Source organism: Rhopalosiphum maidis, chromosome 1 (genome assembly GCF_003676215.2).
Source record: "Rhopalosiphum maidis isolate BTI-1 chromosome 1, ASM367621v3, whole genome shotgun sequence".
NCBI classification, from domain to species: Eukaryota; Metazoa; Arthropoda; class Insecta; order Hemiptera; family Aphididae; genus Rhopalosiphum; species Rhopalosiphum maidis.
In genome coordinates, this window is record NC_040877.1 from 76,786,875 (window position 1) to 76,810,955 (window position 24,081).

A 24,081-nucleotide genomic window follows, 5' to 3' on the forward strand; every position below is an offset into this window, starting at 1 on the left:
AATTGTATATTTTTGTATGTACGGTTTTCTGAAATGAGAAAACTGATCATTCATACGATAATGCAACACAAAATAAAAGTCTAAATGTAATATATCAAGAGGTTTTGACTTAAGTTAATTGTTTGTGTAGTACCCCATTCAGAGCTATTGTATCTATATAATATATAACTAATATATAAACGTATAAATGATGGTCAGTACTTTCCAAATTTGCATCATACACGAGTTTTTCTAAAATAAAAATTCGTAGATACTGCAAATATATTTTCGTATTGTAATCGTTGTATAAAATCATTTGTAAATATCATAAACCAAGTAAAATAGATTGGAGATAATATTCAAATAGTAATTATATTTATAATAATGTACATAGGCGGTACTGGGGGTAGCAGGTAGTAATACTTATAGTTGTACTATATTTATAATATCATGTCAGTATTTGACATTTAAACTATATATGCGACGTCATACAACATATTATTATTTTTTAGGTTTACTAGGGACAAATGAAAATGTAATATAATACAATGCGTTCAGTTTGTATAATCGAAGATTTTTATTTCTTTCGTTAATTTGTCTATAAACGCACAGTGTAATGTAAGAAATGTTTTTACAAAATATATTATTATAACAATCGTTTAAAGTTGCACATCTTATATATTAAACATGATATATTGTATACACAAAATGCACGTCTCTTTCAAAAGAGAAAATATTGTGGTAAGCGAAATTTAATTCATACAACATAATAACGATTGATTTGCCAACGCGTATTAAATTATAATAATACATATTTCAGTTCGGGAGGAAAACAGCTTCAGTGCAGGACATCGAATACCCAATAATGTAATAATAAAAAACAACAAGTTCTCGGGATTGAACGGTTCTATTTTCGCGAACTACCGTAATGTAGACATCGAAAATTAGTGTTCACGAATCTGCAGCAGTCTGTCACAAACTCAAATGGTTTAATATTATCGCCGTCGCGTGCTGCCGGACGATCTATATATGATGCACATAATAGACGCATAACAAGCAGTGACGGCTCCTTCCGGTCGTACGATCGACCCGAAATCAAAGTCTTTAGTTGTTCTTCAATCGTTTCGACGTAAGTTATACATAATATAATAATAACATTATAACTTTATACAAGTGTTCCAATTGATAAGTTTGTTTGTATGTGTGTGTGTGTGTGTGTGTTTGTTATAAGCGATCTATGTATATATTATATCGAGTCTTCGGTGGTGCACACGTATCATATATATATATATATCTAATAGGTATGATATATTCACATCGACGGCGGCGGCGGTGATGCGTCGCTTCTACTGGTACGATGTATCATAATATTATAATGACTAGAACGAAATTCGAAAGCTATCGTCTTCTATATATTATGTTAAAAATATAATACTGTATGTACGCCATCACAGCAGTCTGAAATCAATAACAAACAAAATCTATAACTACCTATAGTTTATTGAAATATCACCTGTTTTGAAGGCAGTGGAGTGCCTGAGATTTTGAAATAAATGGTGGGGGTGGGGGCTATTAAGCAAAAAAAAAGTAATCGGGAAGACGGGAAATAATAAGTTTTATGTACAATATATAAATATAATAAGCGACTAATAAAATATTTCATAAATACAACAGTGTATTTGTGAAAATAATAAATTATCATATATTTATTTAATTATTTAATTGATAATTTTATAAAATTAAGCTTTATAACAATTAGTAAACAAATAATAATAAATACTATAGAGTTAGTTATAGATCATAGAGTTATATAATGATTGATTAGAAAAAAAAATTCAGAATTTTTAGTATACTTATTATAATATTATCTTACTTACAAAATAAAAATAAATTTTATTTTTATTTAATCATATTAACTAAGTATTAAATATTAATGTATCTATGATATTGATTAAAGTCAACGATTTTTTGTGAAATATATGGAAGGCTGTGTGAAGTGTGATACTGTGATATCAAATAATATGAAATATGAAACAGTTAATGTTCTATCTAGAGTCTAGACAGTAGACATCTATATTGGACCACACTAATATAGTTTGATACCGATCACGTTGTGGGAAGAGCGCAAATGCGATTTAATAAATAATAACTATTATAAATATTTAATGACAACGGTCTATACCTAATCTAAAATACTATAAATATAATTTATAATATAATTTTCTTGATCCGATGTGGGGTTTTACTCCTCCCCTCCCCAACGGTCACTTGGGAGGTACTTATACGTAATATAATTATTAATAATATTATATCTAATACAGTGGGTCCGTGAGGTTATAGGTTAATTTTTAGGTTTTATTAATCATCTCTAAATTGACTATAGTTTAGAATTTTTAGACTCTAAACTTCTCTCGTCGCCACTGAATTAAATTAGCTGTTATAATATCGTGATATACACAATATACATACCGTTGCCTTTCAGAACAACATGTTCTGGAACCATCTCCAAGGGCTTGTTTTGCAAATCGCCTTCTGCGTTGGGCACCCAAAACGTTTCAAGCACATGGCCAGCTTTTGATCACACTCGCACAACCGCTGACTGCAGCCACCTCCTAATGCTGTGTGAGCAGCAGTTAAATAGATATGATATTATAGATGAAAATATTACAATAATACATTACAAGTTGTACGACAATGCGAGACGCGAGTATATCGTGAGCCCTTCGACTTAAAAGCTGCACCGATTACCACCGAGAATTTTTTTTTATGATTCGAATTTTTAGTTTTTATTCCATCATGTAATATAATACTTTTTTAACAGTGTTTAAGACATTTTCATGACCTTACATTAGTGGAGTATAAAAGTCACAATTCTCTAATAGTCTAATATATTATTATCTACATGCAGAGTATATTATATTGTATACACCGAAACTTTTTATTAAAACGCCCACGGTGTAAACGTATATATATATAGTTAAAGAACGAGGTAAAAAATGACTTAAACTAAACAATATAGATAATATACGGTGAGATATGGCTGATAGTAAAATAATTGCATCTCTTCCCCCAAATGTCAACTATAAGAGGGTATAACAAACCATCAAAGGTACCTATATCGTTCGGTCCACGTCGAGGTAGTAGTTTTTTCGATTTATTAGTCGTGTACTATACACACCTAATATGGGTCCGCGTTCAAATAAGTTACATTATTATATTTTCTTATGTTTTTGATTTATACGAAATCGTAACCGTTGCCCGCTATGGTTAGTGTCTACGGTTCTCAAGGCGCGTACACCGCGTGCGGGTATAAATCGAAGAAACATCTAAATAAGCTAGAAAGTTGCAGAAAAAAAAAAAGATTAAACGAGTAACGGATCAATCTATAAGACGCGTAAGCCGATTGCCGAGCTTATTGATATCAACTACGGTAGGTAGTGCGCATTAAAATAATATACACCACGAAAAATGTTTCTAGCGTAGTTGTAACGTTAATATTGCTAAATTGCATCAATATTTTCTCCGTTTGAATAACTATATGAAGGTCATTATTATTGTTATTTTACTAAAAAACCGTATGCACGCGTATGTTATCATGTCGTACATTCGGTTTTTATTTTGGAACAAACGAGACGATTGCAGTACATAATATTATAATACGCAGGTTAGGACGTTGGGTTATACGGGTACGTCATATCGTAATATACCTATATAGTTATGTGTAGTATCTATATTTTTAAGGTGAAAATAATGATCGCTTTGAATTATTGTGCACGGCGTTATTATAATTTTTTTGTACACTTCTCTACGGGAACTTTGTTCGTTGCAGCATTTTCCCTTTGTCATTATATAATCTGCACAGTTATTTATAATAATATATACGCTCTACATATACAATTGCTGAGAAGTGCAGGTAATATCTAATTATTATAATAGCCGGTATACATAACACATATTATTGTATTGTTTCGTGAATGTATTTAATGTTTTACGTTTCACCGCTTCTCCCTTTTTATACGCAATTTTGCAGAATTGTATTTATTACCTGCAGCTACTATTATTATATACATATAATTCTATATTTTTGCAAATAACACGTATAATATATTTTTTATACTTGTTCTTCTTATCATTATTACAGCTTCAGCTACTAAGGTTATTAGCTTAGCTTTGCTCAATTACTCCGGTTCCCTTTCAAACATCATACATTTTTTGCCTTTTATTCGATAGTATTGCATAGAGAATTCGTGTCCTAATTGAACTGAATAACGTTTTCACGTGCGGTTATTTTTTAACGATTCTTGGGTGTTGGGTCATTAGCTAAATTATTAGATTTAACATATATTTATATATACACTGCATGTAGTATTATTCAAAGTGTTCTTTATGACTAACTAGGTATAATCGACATTCGCAGAGTTGCAGTTTTTATGTCGTGACAACTGGCGACGTGTTTTAATCATTAGGTACATGTTTTTGAGATTTAGAAATTGCTTGATATATACACACTACAGACAATCCAAATTTCATCACATTACTGTGTCGATACAGAGCAGATTTTATATAATATTATGTATAGCAGTGTAGTCGTTTTACTTTGTTTCTCCAAACCGATGACATTCTGTTGTGACGGTATACCTACCGATAAATAATATAACGCATTCGATACAATTGGTCGAACACCGGAATGGCGAATATTATAAACTAATTTTATAGCTACGGATTTTTTTTTTTTTTTTTTGTAATCGCCGCGGCCAGGTTGTTATATGTTATGTAGGAAGTTGAGTGTTATTTAAAACTGTTTATTAAATAAATAAAGAGTTTATTATAAGCACCTTTCGCAAAAAGGTATGGAAACTGCGCTGCCGACAATTACATTGATCTTTACTGTAGTGTCTCAAATAATAATATGCTCGCACTGTCATACGTGGGTTAAAAACGCTCTCATCACAATACAGACACGGCGTCTTAGTACAAGTCTCGAACGTTGCTGTTTTTTTTTTTTTCGTATAATCTTATTGTTATAAATTCGTTGACTACGAATACGATCGTTTTTATACATTTTTACACGACCATTATAAATCATAATCATCGTTGTTACGACAAAATACCGACAATCAACATTTTTTTTTAATTCGTTAATGATGATGTACTTACAACACAATGGTTTTTTGTTGTAGCACGTCCAGACGTACGGCGTAAAGTATTCGAGGAACATTGGGCAATCGGCACTGTCGTAGCACCAATCATGCATTTTGCAGCAACTAAAAATTGTCCGAAAAGAATAAAGCAAAACAATGTATGAATTTTCATCGTTCAATTAACGACAAACAGATTTATTGTGTTTATTAACTTGTCTATGGGATCAACCGGCGATCCAGAACCCAGGAAACCACAGTAACAGCCGTAGCCGAGGTAAGAAATTGGATTGCAACCGGTAGCGCATACGACCATATTGTACAGCTGATATACACTCCTTTTGGGTCTAAAACAATGCAAATACGAACATAGCAAATTAACAACAAAACATGTTAGATATATTGACCTTCTAAATATATGTAATTGTAGGTAATTAGAGCAAGGACTTTCGTGCAGCATTCGCATATATTTTGTATTGTTTGATTTTCTTGTGTACGAGCATTATGAATAGGTAGGTATAACTGTATAAACTATAAGTATACATATAGAATATGTTTCGTAGAGTTTTCACTACTACGTCGGGTTTATGTATAATTTATGCATGGTGATTGATAATTGTTTTATCGTTAAATAGACATAATCGTGTAATAATGCGTGACCAATAATATTTGGATGACGAAAACAGAATAAAAACTTGGGATATAGGTATTTACTGTGATTATAATATTATTTGATGTACCATATATTATATTTATATGTTTACTGTACTTAAATAAAGAAGTCATATTATGTAATCTTTGAATAAGACATGATCATGCTGATTTGGGATAAAAAAAAAATGTATCCTAAGTATATTCCGAGTGATCCATTCAAGGTAAGACATTCATTATTTCAAAGTCTATTTGCGCTTTTAAAAACATTTTTTTTTATATTATTAGTTAATACTTGTTATCATTATTTTATTTATTTTCAATAATTACAACATGCATTTTTAATTCCTTATTCCAAAACAAAATAAGTTTGGAACACTTCGATGTATAAAAATTGAATTTTGAAAGAGTAGTTTATAAGTATTCTAAGTTAAAATGATCGGAATGCAGTAGGTACCTCGCAAAATGTTGATTTACTACTTTACTCCTCATCTTTAAATACATATAACTCATTTCTCATTAGTCATTACTCGTTCAAAGTTTGATTTTAATACTCTGATACATACTTGAATGTGGGAATATGAAATTAAAAACATATGTTCCCATTAAAAATAAGTACAATTTTAAATTATAACGATAAAAATAATTAAAATACATTTTTTTTTCTCCAAAAGTGTTGTTTTGTACTAACTTGTAAAAGAAATATTTTGAAAACTATTAATGTCTTCTAAAATAACGAGTGTATAACGTTTAAATGTATTATTTCATGTATTACAAACACACTATTTAATCATGTTCTTTTCGTACCTGTATTGGTTTTTACCACCAGATTGGCCGGTCTCCAACAAAGCCGACGGTCCCCACGGATTGTTCGTGTAGCTAACGTAGATTTCTATGGGCATAGAGGTGCCGTTTTTGTGGTGTATTTTTCGAGCCAAAGTGTTAATATCTGTAAAAAAAAAAAAGGAAACCTAAGATAATATATGATTTATATATAGTATGACTTGTGTTCTTGAATGTACTATGTGTGTGTGTACATATTATTGCGTGAGTAAGTCACATTTTGCGATTTGTTAAACGCTGTTCATGTGAATGAAGAGGAGAGCACGTCCGAAGATCTGATCGATTGGTTGATTGATGATGCATGTTTATATTATTTACAGAGAATCCTCGACATGCGGGCGACGACGACGTTACACGTGCTATTTGATCAAAAACCCGCGAAAGCACAAACTATACAATTTTTTTTTACATCCCAATTAAAAATAAAAACCAATTTTACTTTTTCGTGTTATTATATTTAAATATATTGTATACCATAGTTTAATAACAGCCAGCGATTAAAAAATTATAGTTATGTATTGTAAAAACTAATAATACTTATTCGGACGGTTTTAACTTTTAACACTATAACTGGAGTCGTTAAGAATATAGTACGACGACATAAATTTAAAAAAAAAAGTTAAATCATTTTTATAATTAATTTTAAAATACTTGTTTTTTTTAATTTTAATGCTATACGTAAAATATTCTCGTAAAAAAGTGGTTTTTATAAAAAAGTTTTGTATATTTTCAAGTATATTTTTTTCTTTTATTGTTGAAAATATAAAAAGTGTATAATTATACGCGATGTAAAAAATAACAAGACGCAGTGGTTTGATAGAAAGGAGCGTCCAGTGACACAATTTCAATAAATATATTTTAAATACTTTTATTAAACTATATTTTACTAAATTGAAAGGGATTCGTATAGGACGTGGGTAGTAGTACATAATAGTATACGATAATAGATGTAATAATATGCATCGTTTATAGGTATATGTAAATAGTCACAATAACATGATTACAATTATAATCGACGTAATTGCATCTATACAACGTGGACGATATTCAGGCGTATATGACGCAGACGATCCTTTGATACGATCGCGAATATTTACCTCATTTATATTTTATACATACGTATGTGCCCTACGTGACATTATCTATAATATAGACATATTATAATGGTTAGCGTACCAGGTATATCTCAATCAAATTAATAGACATTATTAATTTAAAAGTTTATAATATCACATGACTATAAAATAGAAGTCTATATAATATCTATAGCTCTAAATTTTACACACGGAGTATCCTGAGTATCCTTTATTATATTATAATGTATGTAAAGTGATATCAGTTTGTATTAATGGTGGACGAGGAACGACATTTAATTTGATTTTAAACCAACCACAGGTAATTCGATCATATTGTGTTGTGTCTGTTTCCAATATTTACCTCTATGATATAAACACAGTGTATACAGAGTAATTCGTCAAACATAATACCCACCATTATTTTTTTTCATTAGAAATCGGATTTTTGGGATTTTCAAATATAGTTAGACCATATATATATATATATATATATTTTTTTTTTTTTTGAGATCTCTTATACTATTTCAGAACCTCCCTTTTCTGCTGTAAATTATTTAGCCAATAGATTTTTTTTGTTGAACATTTTGATATATGAAAATCAATATTTGAACGAGTAGTTTTTAACTTTATGTACTAAGGATAGTAGGTTTTTTATAAGTAGTGCATACAATTTCAAGAAGTTTAAAATAAGTCCTTTAAGTTTATTTAAAAATCTCAAAAATTAAAATTTTAATAAATTCATTATTAAAAGAATAAAATGGCAGTGAGCATGCTCATAATGAATCACCCTGTAAATTAATACAATGTCAAACCACATACAATACACAAGTGAATCGGAAAAACGATATTCATAAGACGTATAATTTATCATCTGGTATTTACCTACTATAATTACTATAAAGTTAAAGTTGTACACAGTACCTAGTAAGTATAGGTGAATATAAAAGTCATTAAATGTTAATGTATTAAAGTAAATTACTGGACACATTATAACCGTGCTTCTCATAACTTATCAGCCTAATTCAGTTATAGGTATACAATATACATGATAAACCATTTTAATTTGTTCACGTCAATTTTTGTTTTATCCATTAACTATTTTCTTTTTTGTTAATTGATATCAAAGTTGCATTAATACTTACCTGTAATAAAATTACTATCTATATAATTGGTAACTACTTGACTAAAATAGGTACATTGTGTACAATAATTGCAGATTATGCTTATCCGATAATTATCATTTATCACTTATTTCAGATTTCTATTTCCACTTCCGTAATAATCGAAATTATTTTTATTTTCATTACGCTAAAACTGCCGAGAAAAAATATATCAACATAGCTGCGATTGGATATTATTTACAAATATAATATTCTATAGTTATACTTTTTTATATTCAGTTTTTTACAATAGTTATTCTAATCTGTAAACGACGACAATGTCTTTCAATTTCTTTTCTGCACACCGTTTATATATTTTCCGTCTTCCCTATAGCCTATTTACAGTATACAGACATATATCACATAGATTGTATTACCGTGATTCATATTACTGAATTTCTTTCACTCCTAAAGACATTTAAAAAAACATTACTTTTTTGAAAATAAAATTGAGTGAAGGCTATCCGTTCCAAACCTAACCTCGCTTAATTAAATATTAGGAAGTACGCTTTGACTTACAAAACGATTGAAGGGTACACCGTCTCCACTACAGTCGTGCATAGGTACCTAGACAGAATAACTGTATACGCACAAAAATAGATACGCAGATACGTCACACTCACCACATATTATATATTATAGTGTCGAGTCCGTTTCGGCGCAGGAAACGGAATTTGCGGACTGCTATCATATACACACCTGCTGCACATTTTCATATTGCGTCATGCACGCAGACGGTGCAGCGTGTTCGGTGTAACAAGATTTTCTTTTATATATAATAAATTATAATAATATATTATGTAGTTTTCGTTTTTATAGAACAAGGTCTCTTCAATCGATAAATATATTATTATGTCCACAGTATCATGTAGTGCTGCAGTTTCCCATTACAATAATGAATAATTGTATGCAAAGTGTACGCCGAAAATCCGCGTGGCCAAGACGATAATTAACCAATTCACACAATAGTAGAGTTGTCGGGTAATCAGTTAAAAAAAAAAAAGAATAAATAAATGAAAACAAATTGGTGGAGGTAATCGGTGACCTTACTGCATACACGCATAAATCGATTACACAATATATACCTATAGCTCGTGTGTACTGGTTAGTGGCTACCGCATTATAATATAGGAACAATTATATTGTATTATGTAGATATTTTGATGTTTAAATCGAATTTCAAAAGTAATTGAGTCAATTAGTAACGTATTTTAAGTTAAGATGAGTGGATTGGAGTGGCATAAGGATAATGTTTGTTCATTTCTTCAGTCATTAAAACATAAAATAATTTTTAGTAATGAACTTTCTACGTAGATAAACTCTAGTGTATCTTTAATGAGTAGATATACTCGTTAAAAATTCGATTTTTACACATCGGAATAATTAAAAAATATTTTGAATTGAAATAATAAATAAAAAATTTTAATTTTCAATCAAAAAAGTAAAACATTAAAAAATTATAGTTACAAAAATATAATGCTTTCAAAAAATGTTATTTTGTACATAATTATTTCAAATCATACGATTTTTTTTTAAAAACGTTGATATTTTTTTAAATGATGACTAATTTTTGATAATATAAACCTTAGATAATAGAATTTTTATACATTTTTTTGCGGAACATTTTATCAATCGAATAGTGGTTTGATTACTAATTTAATGTAAAGTACTGTAACAATACCAAAAAAACTGAATTTTAATTATATAGTAACTGGGTCCTGCAATAAAACGCAAATATCGTTTATTATAATTATAATTATTCCATTAATTAAATAGATGTACTCCTAGTGGTTTTATAATCAGGCAAACTTAAAAATATTCTTCAAAAATACATATTTAAAAATAATATTTAATATGTATATATTGCTTTAGTTAAAACACATCCATCATCTGTGTGTAATTAAAATTTCATTATTTCTATCTTTATTAATATTTGAAAACAACTTTTATTAATTTCTCGAATTCAAACCAAGTTCACAGGAATTGAAATTAAATAAAAATATAAATAAACTCTACAATTAAAATTCAAATAAAAACAAAGTTAAAGTTGTAAGTTTCTTTAATTTGTAGTGTTATCCATATTTTATATAAAATATAATACACGCAAATGTATTTACAAGTTAGTAAAAACACTGTTTACTAGAAATTTTAAACAGATATATTTCGAAAATATTTAAGATGATTTCATTTTTCGTATTTTTATTTTATCCTGATATTATAAGAAAAATATAATCATAATAAGTAAATTTTTTTTAATACACATTTTGCTTTTTATAAATATAAAACAAAAAAATGTACAAACAAGGAGTAAAGCTACATTACACCCTGAAACACTGTAGAAGTGTAGACACTCAAGCTTTCAACACTTAAACTTAAACCATTATCACTTAAAACTGATTTGAATTACTATTTTAATGGTTTTGTATAATATTTTATTTGTATATCATTTAAAAAAAAAAATAATTAAAAAAAAAAATTGTAAAACTCAAAATGAAAATAATTATATAATATTATAATTTTATATGCAATGAAAAATTATCCAAACCTAGATACCAAAATATCACTGCAGTAATAATAATTATATTTTAATCAATAGACACTAATATAAATTTCTTTTATTTCATACAAATATTTTAATAACACTTTTTATCAATCAACTATATTAATATTATTACTTATTAATTATACTTAAATAATTATATTAAGGTAATACCTTATATCTATTGAATTATTTGAACTGCATTTTTCCTTCCATTTTCACAATTTATAAATGTTATCATTTTGTAATAGAAATTTAAATTTGATAGGAATTTAATTTTTTGAAATATTAACATTTTATTTTATTTTTGACTCTTTTTTAACGTGTGTAAAAAATAAAATATTTTAAAACAAATTTATTTAATAAAAATATATAGGCTCTTAAAATCAATGGATTTTGACCGTACCTTATCGAGACTTTATTATTTAGTTTTTGGACACTTGATTCTAATTTATTATTTATCAGTAAAATTGTCAATAATTGTTTGCAATCAGCTGATAAATAGAACGATTTAATAGCCATAGGTTCCATTATACATGATTATTGCTTCTTAGAGCGCCCTTCTATGTCAAAATCAGTATTTTCGGTAACTTTCATAAAGATATTATATTCAATCATTGTACTTTTGATATCATCGAAATATTTATTTTAGATTTGTTATTTATATTATTTGTTTTATTTCAGTTACCAAATAATAACTGCTTTCATTGATACAAAGTTTAATAACTATTTACAATATATAAATATCAAGAAAATTATTTTGAACTTTATATTGATTTCATTTTTATTATTTTAAGTGAATTTTATTCATAATGGGAATTTCAAAGAAAAAGAAAAAAGAAGAAAAATTTGAACATATGATGGTAAGTCTACTACAAAATTATAATAATATTATTTATTAATTATTGAAAAATAATTTTAATTTCGATTAAATAAGCTCACGTTCAATTGAAAATGTAAATTTACTTTATAATTTATGTTATTATATATAGGTTGTATAGATACCTAATTAAAACGAACAAAATATCTGTGTTTGTAAATTTAAAATTATTATTATTATCAATGTAGTTAATCAAAAGTATGTATTTTGTCTTTATAAATATAATATACAATACGTATTTACTTATTTATAAATACTATTAAATTATGATTTACCAGCAATAAATATAATGTAATGTAAATGTTACAACAGTAAATGTTTTTACAATAAGAAATAAATACAAAACGATTAAAAAACTTTGGCTAAAATATTAAATTTGATTACTTAACTATTTGTATTGTCTACCTAAAAATAAGCTATTATTTAGTATTTAGATTTTAGAAATTTCCTTTTATTCGTGCGTTTGGATATACCTTGCTATTGCAAATTTATTTTTTAAATTTTATTTGAGAATAATATACAATCTTTACTCTAAAGTAAAATAAGGATATGTGCTGCATTATTTTAAAAACATGAACAGGGTGAGTGAAGAAACCATCTAGTGATTACACTTTCTTTTACTTATATATGTATATATATTTTTTTAAATTTAAATTTAATTATTTTTATTATTATTATTATTTATTTTTTCGTTAATTATTAAGTAGATCTCTGCACCAGTTTCTATTCAAACGCCTTGATGAGTTTTCATAAATCGTGTGAGTGGCTAATCCGGATATCAGAGGGTTTGGGTGAGAATGTTGTTGAAAAAATGTGTATAGTGAATTTTAGCTTTTTCGTGAATAGTTTTCATTTTTAAGTCAAAACAGAGAATGAAATTAGAAATATAAGGTAGTGGCATTGGTGATGGGAGTGTAGGATTTTATTTTGAACGGTTTGTAGTTTGTTAAGATTGGATTTTTTGGTATTGCTTCACAGTTGGAGGCCATAGGTATTATTTCCACATAGACTTAATTAAGGATTTGTAAATAAGCAATTCGATATTTAATTTAATTTGTTTATTATAGATAATAATGTTTTAAGCAACTGGATATGCGCATTTAGGACGAGTTTTTTTCCCTTAAGTGTATCGCCCTGGTGAGTCGCCTATCGCCGTAAAATTAAATAATTAATTACCTATTGCATTTCTTTATAATATATAAACGTGGTATTTCACAGCACAACGGATGTAAGTCTTTTTATTATTGATGTTGGTAACACATATTATAAAGGCTTGTATAAGTATGTTGCCGTTCAAAATATGTAAAAAAATATTCAATCGATGTACGATAATAAATAATAATTAGGTAATATTGTATATAATATTATATAGTCTATAAAAAATGAGAATTCAAAAATGTGTTAAATCATTTTTAAGAAATGGCTATAATATTTTATGTGTAGGTAGCACATAGAAAAGTAAGTATAATCAATTCATGTCACGAGGATGAATATTGGCAATTGCTACTTGCAAGAGACCTCTTAAATGAATATACGAAATGAATATACAGTGATTGTTTTTATTGCACTTTGTCTATTTTCATATTTCTGTAAATATAAATGTATAGGTACATTTTATGAAAATCTTAAATCGTATTCGCGCCCAATACTGCCATGACGTATATAAAGTTGGTGTGAAATACAACAAATAAAGTATGAATAAATTCTAATATACCATTTACTCGAAATAGATAGGTTAGAAATGTAGAAAAAATACACGCAATATATTTTTATATATTTGTCGGTACATTCAATTCAGCTATACCTAGCTAAGGTGATTTACAAAGCATGCTCACCCGCTTTTTTTTTCAATAACGCAATCTGACTAAGAGACTATGAGAATTTTTTTAATACTTAAGAAATACCTTGTGATGATATATCTATAAATACAAACTTATATCTTTCAAATGAATATCCCCTACCCTTTTCCTAGTGTACCTATACATTGTTTAATGGATACATTTTCAGAAAATGTTTACATACCAAAATCATGATTCAAAAATGTACTTAATTTTTAAGTTATTTAATTTTGTGTAATAAGGATAATATTAATTTATCAACATTTTATATTTTGTAAAAATCACACAAGTATACAAAAACATTAGATCCAATATCACATAGGTACATTTTATATTTTTATAAAATCATTTTTAAGGATTATTATCCTTAGTATATACATATTAACAACTACAAAACTACTTGTTAGAATTTTGAATTATTGGTACATTTAAAAATAAATAAAAAATATTTAATAAATAATTTATAGTAAAAAATGAGTTCTCATTATTATTTCTACGGAAAATTCCTTAAATAGTACTAAAATCCCAAAGTTTAAAAATATAGTCTTAAAATATATTATATTAAAATTCAAAAAATCATGATTTTAATAAATTAATTGCTAAATATAAAAATGGGGTATATACATGATTAACGATTTTCCTTGTATATACAGTAAATTTTATTGTAAAAATTATAAACATCGATTTTTTTTTTTATGTATACACGTTTAACAACGGTTGTAAGTACGTTTGTGAAGTGTGAACAATCAACTATACTTAGATTGTATGTTAACATTTTGCTACAGATCTACAATGGAAATGCCATAAATAATATAACATTTATATTAAATAAATGATAATTTCTCAGTAAATCAAATAAACATATGTATACGTCCGTATACTGTAAAAATAAATGCATTTGTGTCATACTAACAAGACAAACTTTCAGCTGTAAATAACAATAAATAATACTGTTATTATAATAATATAATGCGTTAAACGTATTTACGTAGGTTATTACTCTTAACAAAAAAAAAAAAAAAACTATTCTTATTCTTCTTTTCTACTTTTATATCGCACACGTTAAATGTATCAAAAATGATATTTTTTTATATTTTACAATTTAAATTGTATGTATATTATTTCATATTACAATAAACTTTAATATTATTATGTATACTATAAAATAAAAAAAGGGTAAATAGATACGACTAATTATATTATAATATAATAAATTGCAAAAAATAATTGTCCAATCACTATATCTGATAATATTGTTTTCAAAACAGTTTTTTTGATTATGGCAATTAGTTTTATTATAAACTTTAACATTTTAAAATAAATTAGTGAATTGAATATGTCAATATTCAATGAGTCATTTAATGGTTTTAAGGGGAAAATATTAGACAGCAAATTATATGGTCCACCCAAATATAAAATCCCTGATTTTTCTATTATATTATATAGTATATTACTTATCATTTTTTTAGTAAATTTAGTACCTATACTGTATTGACGAGTATCTAAAAACTAGTATCAGTATTCTGTATCTAAAAACTCAACATTCGAATAGTTGTATGTGTATTATGTATGTATGTATATGACTTGTTTTTACACGTACTTCGTATTAATATTTAATTCATATGACCCGTAGTACCTATAATTAGTTACTAGAGCTATTTTTTTTAGATTCTAATGGAATCTAGAATTCAAATCATAAAATGAAGTATTGGATTTATATGTTTTTTAATTTTAACATGATTTTAATAAAATAATAAATAATATGGTAAAAATAACGAGATTCAGAAAATATTCTTCTATATAAAAACAAAAACATAGTCTATGTAACAATATAAAAAAGAGTAAATTAATTGAAAGTTCATATTATATTGTGTGTACTAAAATACTCTTAGGTATCCACGTATAAAACAGAATATAATATATTATTACGCTATAAACATGAATTGATAAATGTATAACTTATAATTTAGAATTACATTATTTTCATTTATTCACTTATCATATTATCAAGGAAGATTGATAATACCTAAAAGGTACAAATATTAATTATATGCTTCTTATTTTAATAAGGGATCAATTACTCAGTTATAACTTATAACTATAAACTGAAAAATAATTAGTAAAGTTCAAAGCAGTAACAACTTACAAACGGTATTATATTCATCCGACTGACATAAACGTATTTTAATAAATAAATTACTCTGTAATAATTGCATGCCGTAGAATATCTAACCTGGTATAGATATACCACATTATACGACATACATAGTATATATCTTAATATAATGTCTATACAGTATTTCCAAGCGATAATGTTGAATGAATTTCGGTAAAATATCAAAGTCTGTTTTGGCTACAATTTTATAATCAAATCATGCTGCGATAGGAAAAGTGAATAATAATTATTCATCGGATACACTCTGATGATGCTTTGCGTGACGTCTGTTTAATGTATAATGATTGAAAAATGGGAAATGATACATTTCCCAATACAAGTACACAATTGCTCTGCGTTCGAGACGAAAATCAAATCCATTGCGGTAGGCATATATTTTTATTTCAATGTCATTGCAAACCGCATATTTTACTTTCTCGTTTCTAACGGATCACTTGTTACAATTACTAACAATTAATAAATGTATCTATTATAACTTATAAGCGTATAGACATCGTACGTAATATAATTGTTACAGTTTTGGTGACTGAACGCGTTATTTAAATTAATCGATTGGTCTGCAGCATAGATTTATGATACACACATCCTACGGATTGTCGTATATTTTTGTTCGTACAACAAAACGGTTATAAATGTAATAATTATACATAAAAAATTTCATTTGGAAAATTTCCATCACAGAATAGACAATAATATATTATTATAAAATACGTTGAAATTTAGCGTCGTCACTCGGCATATATGAAATATTATGTATAATAATCATACTTATTTAGTTATTTTTTATTAATCAAATTTCATTATTGCGTTTTCACATACTATTATGAGTGTAGTAATGTATATATAATAATAGTCACGTAAAAATAATTTAACTAATTTTTATATTTTACAATTACATTCAATAAGCAAGCCGTACGTTATAATAGCTTATTATGATTATTTTAAAAATGTATTACTTTTGTATGCGATTTCCTTAAATATTATTATAATATTATTTGATTTTTAAACTACCTGGTAGTCGGTAGATAGTGTACACAGTTAAATGATTGCGTCTTCTTCTTTTATAAACTAATCGGTATGTTAAAGAAACTATTGCGAATCAAAATACATTATACATTTATTTCGAGGCCTTCTGCATTTACCAATTTCAAATTTGTATGACACGACAAATAGTAACATTTTACGTCACTTGACCTGAATGTAAAGCTTTTTTCGAACAACCGACGACGGTGCGTGGTCGTACGACTATTAAATTTCGATTTTTTTTTCAAAATCACTTATCACAATATAAACGTATAACTATTAATTTTATCAGTTTTATTGTATAAACTAGTTTTGAGGTGTCACTGACTATATTAAATTACAAAGATATTTTTTTAATTTACAAATAAAATGATTTAGAAAAACTACTTTCTTTTGCTTTTGGTTGTTCTTGTTATAATATCTGCTTTTTTTCATTTGAATATTATTATCATTATCAATGTTATAGGTATGTTTTTATCGGCTCTATAAATTTGTACCTACTATACCTCAATAACACATTGATACAACTTTTTTAAAACGTATATTTTTAAAAGTTTTTTTTTATGAACTCTGATTCCGATACTGCACTAGACAATATAATTTTGAAAAATTACATAAATGTTTTTATATATATTATTTTGTTAAAGTAAAATTAAAATTATTCCAATATTAAATATTCGCTACCTTATGTAGGTACTTAATTTTTTAGTTTTTGGTCTCTGCGTGTCTATTTTAGAAATTTGCATCCTTTGGTCTATAATAGTTTCAGTTTTTTAGTAAATTAACCGTGACAGCTAACAATACTATCAAGTTGATTTCTTAATTATTAATTTTTACAGTTGGTAATTTCTATACTTATTTATTTTATTAGATAAGTGTTTTTAGAAAAATCTTGTAGAATAGAAACTAAAGTATTTTTGACTTTATTCGTGTAGCTTAATGCTTTATGAATTTTTAGCATACTTATATTAAATTAAATTTTATACATAGCTATGTTTCTAACCTAATTTCAGTGTTTATCACATAAACTTATTAATTTCAAAAAGTAACAAATAATTTTTCACAATGTTTATGATATTATTATTTACAATATTTGCATTCCTAATAAATATATACATTTTTTAATTAATTTTAAATAGTAAATTTCATCATAATTGTATTTATAAAATAATTAATTTATATAGTAAATTATTTGAATAATATAAAATAATGAAAACACAAAAAGAAAATTAATTAATTTTTTTTATGTAAAAAAAATGTCTTAATATATTTAATATATATCTATGATATGTACTATTATTACATGAGTATAATTTAGAAATGATTGCGAAAGAAGTACAGCCATACATTTATGATCAAGTCATGTTTTTAGTTAAACATTATTTTTAGATTTGACTAAATAAATAACTAGTATTTTTTTACAATAATTTTAAGCATAAATGAAAAAGTGTAAACAAAAATTTTTACAACGTGTTTTTTTGGTTACACAAAATACCTAAATTGATGTTTATTTTGTGATGATAAAATGGTTTTCAAAGAGTACATTTCTGCGGTATGTTATTTTTACATTATCTCCTTAATTGCAATATATAAATACAAACTCTACTTTTATAGGTAATCATTATCAGTTTTATATTATTTGTTTATCTTTTTTAGTGCAAATTAAATTGCATTGAACCGAATGATGAATAATATGAGCTCCTATTGTGTATGTTCCGAAACGGAAACTATTTAATCTATGTAGAATTAAGGCCTTCAATTTTAGGCAGGAAATACACTTTGAGTGACTAAAATACCGATGAAATGTTTTTAAAAATTATATAACTATTGATAAAAATAATGTAAAGAATTGTAAATTAGTTTCCGTCTTAGAATTATTACAATATTACATAAATGTTATAGATATATTTTTTTTTAAATATCATACGTCACAATATATTGATATTAAGATAATACGCTTTGACGGGTTTTAATAGATTATAGATATTAATAAGTCTTAATATTAATAAATATAGTGTAGATAAGGTTTATTTATTTATTATGAAACAGTACGAGCTCAATACAAATTTCGATACTAATCTTAAAGTAAAGTACGTAACAGTATAATTTATAACAACAATATACTGAAAAAAATTACATAAATAGGAACTGGTTAAGTCCCCCAATAGAAACAATGGATCCTCGTTCGCTAATCACATCATTCGGGATATAGGAAAGTTTCGCAAATAATTCACAGAACAAAAAGGGATAAAAAAAGGGGAAGATACTTTGAGAATTAAAAATGGGATTCTGAAATTAAGCTTGTTTAGTAGAGCAGGTGAGTCGATTTGACCAGATTTAATATAAATGTGCTTTTTAATGCAATTTATAAAATTAAAACATACTTTCCACAAAGACATATTTAAACACATCAAAAATTAAATGTCTTTTTATTATATAAGTGAAATAGTGCAAATTTAGAAATTATAGACTTTACATGATATTAAAATAGGTAAGTGTAACTATTTCAAGTTAATTATTTCTTGGTTATTTATTTATTTTTTTGTTAAAATGTATATATAATAAAATTAATTAATAATAAATTATCTAGGGTAAATGAAAAACTTATTATTATTACTTTATTTTTATCATGTAAAAATTGGTTTAATTTTAAGACTTAAATTCTTAAATTTAAAAAAATTATAAGTACCACTATAAAATCAAACAATTCTTACTTTCTTAATTAACTCGTTTTTTTATAAATGACTCACACACAATTTGTCTATATGTGATTTAAATAAATTTTGTAGAACATACATTTAAATGTTTAATCGCATTCGTTCTGCAGGTACAACAAAATATGATTTTCAATTTCGAAATTGAAAATCTACGTCGTTATTCAACCAAATATATTGTGTTGTAAAGATGAATCCACTTCGAACTTTTGAATTCATTTTTCGTTTTATCAAGCTCGTAATGCACATAAAATGTTTTGTATTATGTCGGTTACGTGTAAGAAAATATAAAAATAATATTTTAAGAATAACAATAAACTGAAAGATATATAATATAATACAATAAAATAAAACCCACATAGTGCCTCATTGCTTTCATCGACTGTAATATTAAATTAAATAAATAAAAAGGACTTACACACAGTGATAATAATATATAGGTATAAGTCGTTTGACTTAAGGTGAACGTCATAAAATCAAACCAATTTGTCTCTACCGGAACAACCACTTTCGGTTCAATGCGATTTTCTTTATATAGAATAAAAATGAAAAATTGTTTTTACCAATTCCTTTCTATACATACACTATACGTCTATACATATATTCAATTTTCTAGATTTATTCAAATGGTTTTAAAAATAATAATTGCTTAAGTACAATATTGGCTGTATGAGTAGAATTTCTAATTTCTATCGAATAAACTTAATGACACAAAAATATCGTAAACGTCGAATAATACAAAATTGAAACCATTGGCCTAACGATTTCGGCTTGTACAAAATATATTCAGCATAAAACAATAAACGAATTGAAATAGTAAGCCAGACCACGTTTTGTTGGAAAAGATTTTAACGCATTGCCATGACAACATTTTATTCAGAATCTATTCGTATACACAATAATTATTATTTGAACGAAAGTGTACGCGTTTTGTCGTTTTGGTTGACGATTTTAAATGATAGACACTAAACTGAAAAGAAATCCTAATCCGACGCAACGACCTGTGAACACAATTATAGATGAAGAATCGCCAATAACGAATTCAAATATTATAATTTTCTCTCAGAATTAAATTGTAACAATTCGATCTATGAATGTAGCGAAGAACGCAATTTATATACATTTACGTTATATTCAATATTATTTATGTATTATATTCGCATTTTAAAATTTAAAATTAACGTCTTTGCAATTGTAAATCAAACATGGACTGTATAATCGTAGGCACGTTATAAATAGTATAAAAATCTTAACTCGCGAATAATTACAATCAATAACATAATTTTCATCCATCCTTCATTTATTCATTGCTCACATAGTTAAATAACGTCATGAGGTATATTATTATAATATCACGACGTTTATCATTACCTACCTAATGCATATATTATCAACCAACAGAGTAAAACGATCCTAGATGTTTCGTCTGAAAATTTTTTAAAATCATTTTTTACACAGTGTACTCGTAAATTCGTGATGGATGTGTAGATCTTATTAATCATAGTTCCTTTTTATGATATATTTTTGTCCGCGTAGGTTGAACGCGATATTTTTTTTATTTTTTTTTTTTCGCTTGTAACTATATAATATCGCTAAACTCCTAGGCATCTATCTACCTATCTGAATTTACGCGGTCAACACACATAAAAAATTACACGTACTTCGAACTTATGTATAAATACACTTATACAGATATACAAACGGGAAACAGTAATTTATTTTGAGCGTGTGAAATATTATATGAAATAATTAGCGAATGTTTCTCAAGACGTGTGTAAATAGATTATAACACATTCTGAAAGATATGTAAATATACATGTCGCTTGTGAAAAACACATACTATATATGTCGTATACAAGCTAGTTTAAAATTTTCCACGAGTTTAGGACAGACGAAAGACTTACAAATAGTATATTTTACTGCTTTAACAGCAAAACGCTGAGACTTAGCGAATTTGGCATTTAATTTTTATTTATTCTAAAACAAACTCACCTTGCGAATGTACCATTTGCTGTAGGATGGCAAGCAGAGTGTATATTATGTCGACTGGTTTTAACATGATTTGGGGAAAAACTCGCGTAAGATTAAATAGAAATAAAAATCGAACGCCCGAATTTTCCCCCGGTCGGCCACAACGATATTTACCTAGAGGTTTTGGATAATCGCATTTTACAAACTTATACAACTAAAACCAAAAAACTAACAAGAGAATAAAACTCAAACGTCAATCCACACGTAAAATATTTATTGTTATAATTGATTTGTATAATTGTTATTAATTCGTGTTTTTTTGGCAAACAGCCCACCACTATTTGTTTACGACTAAACCGCTAAAAACCCGTTAAGTTCCTCGGTGGCAGATCGGCAACCGCCACCACCACCACTTTCACCTTCACGCCCGCAACGTGCGGCAGAAAGCGAAAAACCAAGACGTAAGGTTCAATGTCGTTGTCATAATGATTCCCCTCCTCATAAAGGTGCACAGCCTAACTACTTAGTTATACGGATGGAAGTTGAACGATATTAATCCGTTAATCGCTATCCGGTTGATAAAATTAATATTATACTATACAATATCGATTTATTTGATATAATTGCGGTTAATTGTTCAGGATAACAACGGTACTAATATTAATTCTATCAATCCATTTTAATACAATTATACATATTGTGTTATAAATAATTATAGAATTCATAATATTGTTTGATAGGTTTGAATAATATGTACATATTTATTGAAATTTTGTTCCATAATTCTTAAATCCAATTTTTATTATGTTATATAATTTTTATTTATAACCATAAACAATCGATCCAGTGAACATTCTGTATACACGTGATAAGAATTGTTTAATGTTATGATCTATTATGAATACTTTATTGTTTCTATGAAGATTTATAATATATTTCATTTAATGGTTAAAATATTATTCAAAATTAAATTTAAATTTTCTAAGAAATTTATTTCAGGAGTAAAACCTAATTACATTAATTTTAATAAATGTATATAACTTTGAAGAGAAAACTGCATATTTTCTTGAATCATAATTTTTTAATAGAAGTAGCTGAATATACGATAATGATTAGTACAGTGAAATTACTTGTTAGAAGTTCTTAGTAATGGCACCTCATAAATTAATGATTAAAAAAAAAAATTAATCTAATGACTTAAAATCTTCTATTGTTTCATTGACATTGACAGTCAAATTTATATCATTCAATATATTTACTTTTTAAAATAATGAATCTGTACACGTATTTGTTATTTTTCCGTGTTATAGTCTTATAGGCTCAACAATATTATGAATTTTTCTGTTTTTAATGTTTTCATTATAACAAATATTATTAAAAACATATTTTCTCATAAACTAGATGTATTTTTTATTATTACAAGACATCTATATCCATTAAAATTATACTGTAGTTTAAATAATGTATGGTAATATAATATTATTTTAATATAAACTGGACGTGCTGCTACATTATTAGTTCAGTTGAATATTATTAAATCCTATATAAAAAATTGAACTATATATCTTATCTTATTAGTGTATGACTCTATTCGTACATTTATTTATGACAGCAAAACTTATAACACTAACTGTTGGTTTATATAGGTTTATTATATAATTATTATGAATAATATTGATTTTAACTTATAAATTTAGAATTTTCAATAATTACAATGTTATTTTAATGTAGATACTAATATATCTACTATATTATTATGTTATGTTATCATCATAAATCATTCGTTATTATTTATCGTGATAATATATTATCAATACAATTTTCATCAATCGTATTCTAATTGTACATAAAGATCCATACAATTTCTAAGTTATACACAGAAATAATTAATATGAAAAATTGTCGAGTTCGGTAGAAGAGTAATTTTCTTGTTTTTTTTTTTTACTTTCTCTTAATCTCCAGTCCGTTTACTCGTGTTAATTTCAAGTTAGTCTAATTAAATCACCCATTATTCTATTAAATTTATATTTTCTTCCTTTCGGTGTATATATATATGTATATAAGTACACCTTATATATGTAGTTTTTAATATA

The 24,081-nt window shown here is 26.3% G+C and overlaps 1 protein-coding gene across 2 annotated transcripts; it reads right to left on the reverse strand.

Annotated features, from left to right (window-relative positions):
• Window positions 1-583: 583 nt before the first annotated feature.
• LOC113557098 (basic phospholipase A2 pseudexin A chain) lies at window positions 584-22,320 on the reverse strand. 2 transcript variants are annotated; one of them, XM_026962407.1, is made up of 6 exons: window positions 22,010-22,320; window positions 6,576-6,717; window positions 5,333-5,464; window positions 5,137-5,243; window positions 2,449-2,597; window positions 584-1,437 (listed from the first exon to the last, which is right to left on the reverse strand). In XM_026962407.1, the coding sequence occupies exons 1-5, from the start codon at window positions 22,074-22,076 to the stop codon at window positions 2,458-2,460; spliced, it is 588 nt and encodes a 195-aa protein (XP_026818208.1). In that variant the 5' UTR covers window positions 22,077-22,320; the 3' UTR covers window positions 584-1,437; window positions 2,449-2,457. The 2 variants fall into 2 exon arrangements, with proteins under 2 accessions (XP_026818208.1, XP_026818210.1); XM_026962409.1 differs by having other exon boundaries at window positions 2,438-2,597.
• Window positions 22,321-24,081: the final 1,761 nt, after the last annotated feature.

What these genes read in the sequence shown, in the direction of transcription:
- LOC113557098 (XM_026962407.1), bottom strand. Translation starts at nt 22,076, where the DNA reads ATGTTAAAACCAGTCGACATAATATACACTCTGCTTGCCATCCTACAG. An exon ending in GCAAATGGTACATTCGCAAG is followed by an intron (nt 6,718 to 22,009) that starts GTGAGTTTGTTT and finishes TTTTTTTTACAG; the next exon opens with ATATTAACACTTTGGCTCGA. An exon ending in CCGGTTGATCCCATAGACAA is followed by an intron (nt 5,244 to 5,332) that starts GTTAATAAACAC and finishes GACAATTTTTAG; the next exon opens with TTGCTGCAAAATGCATGATT.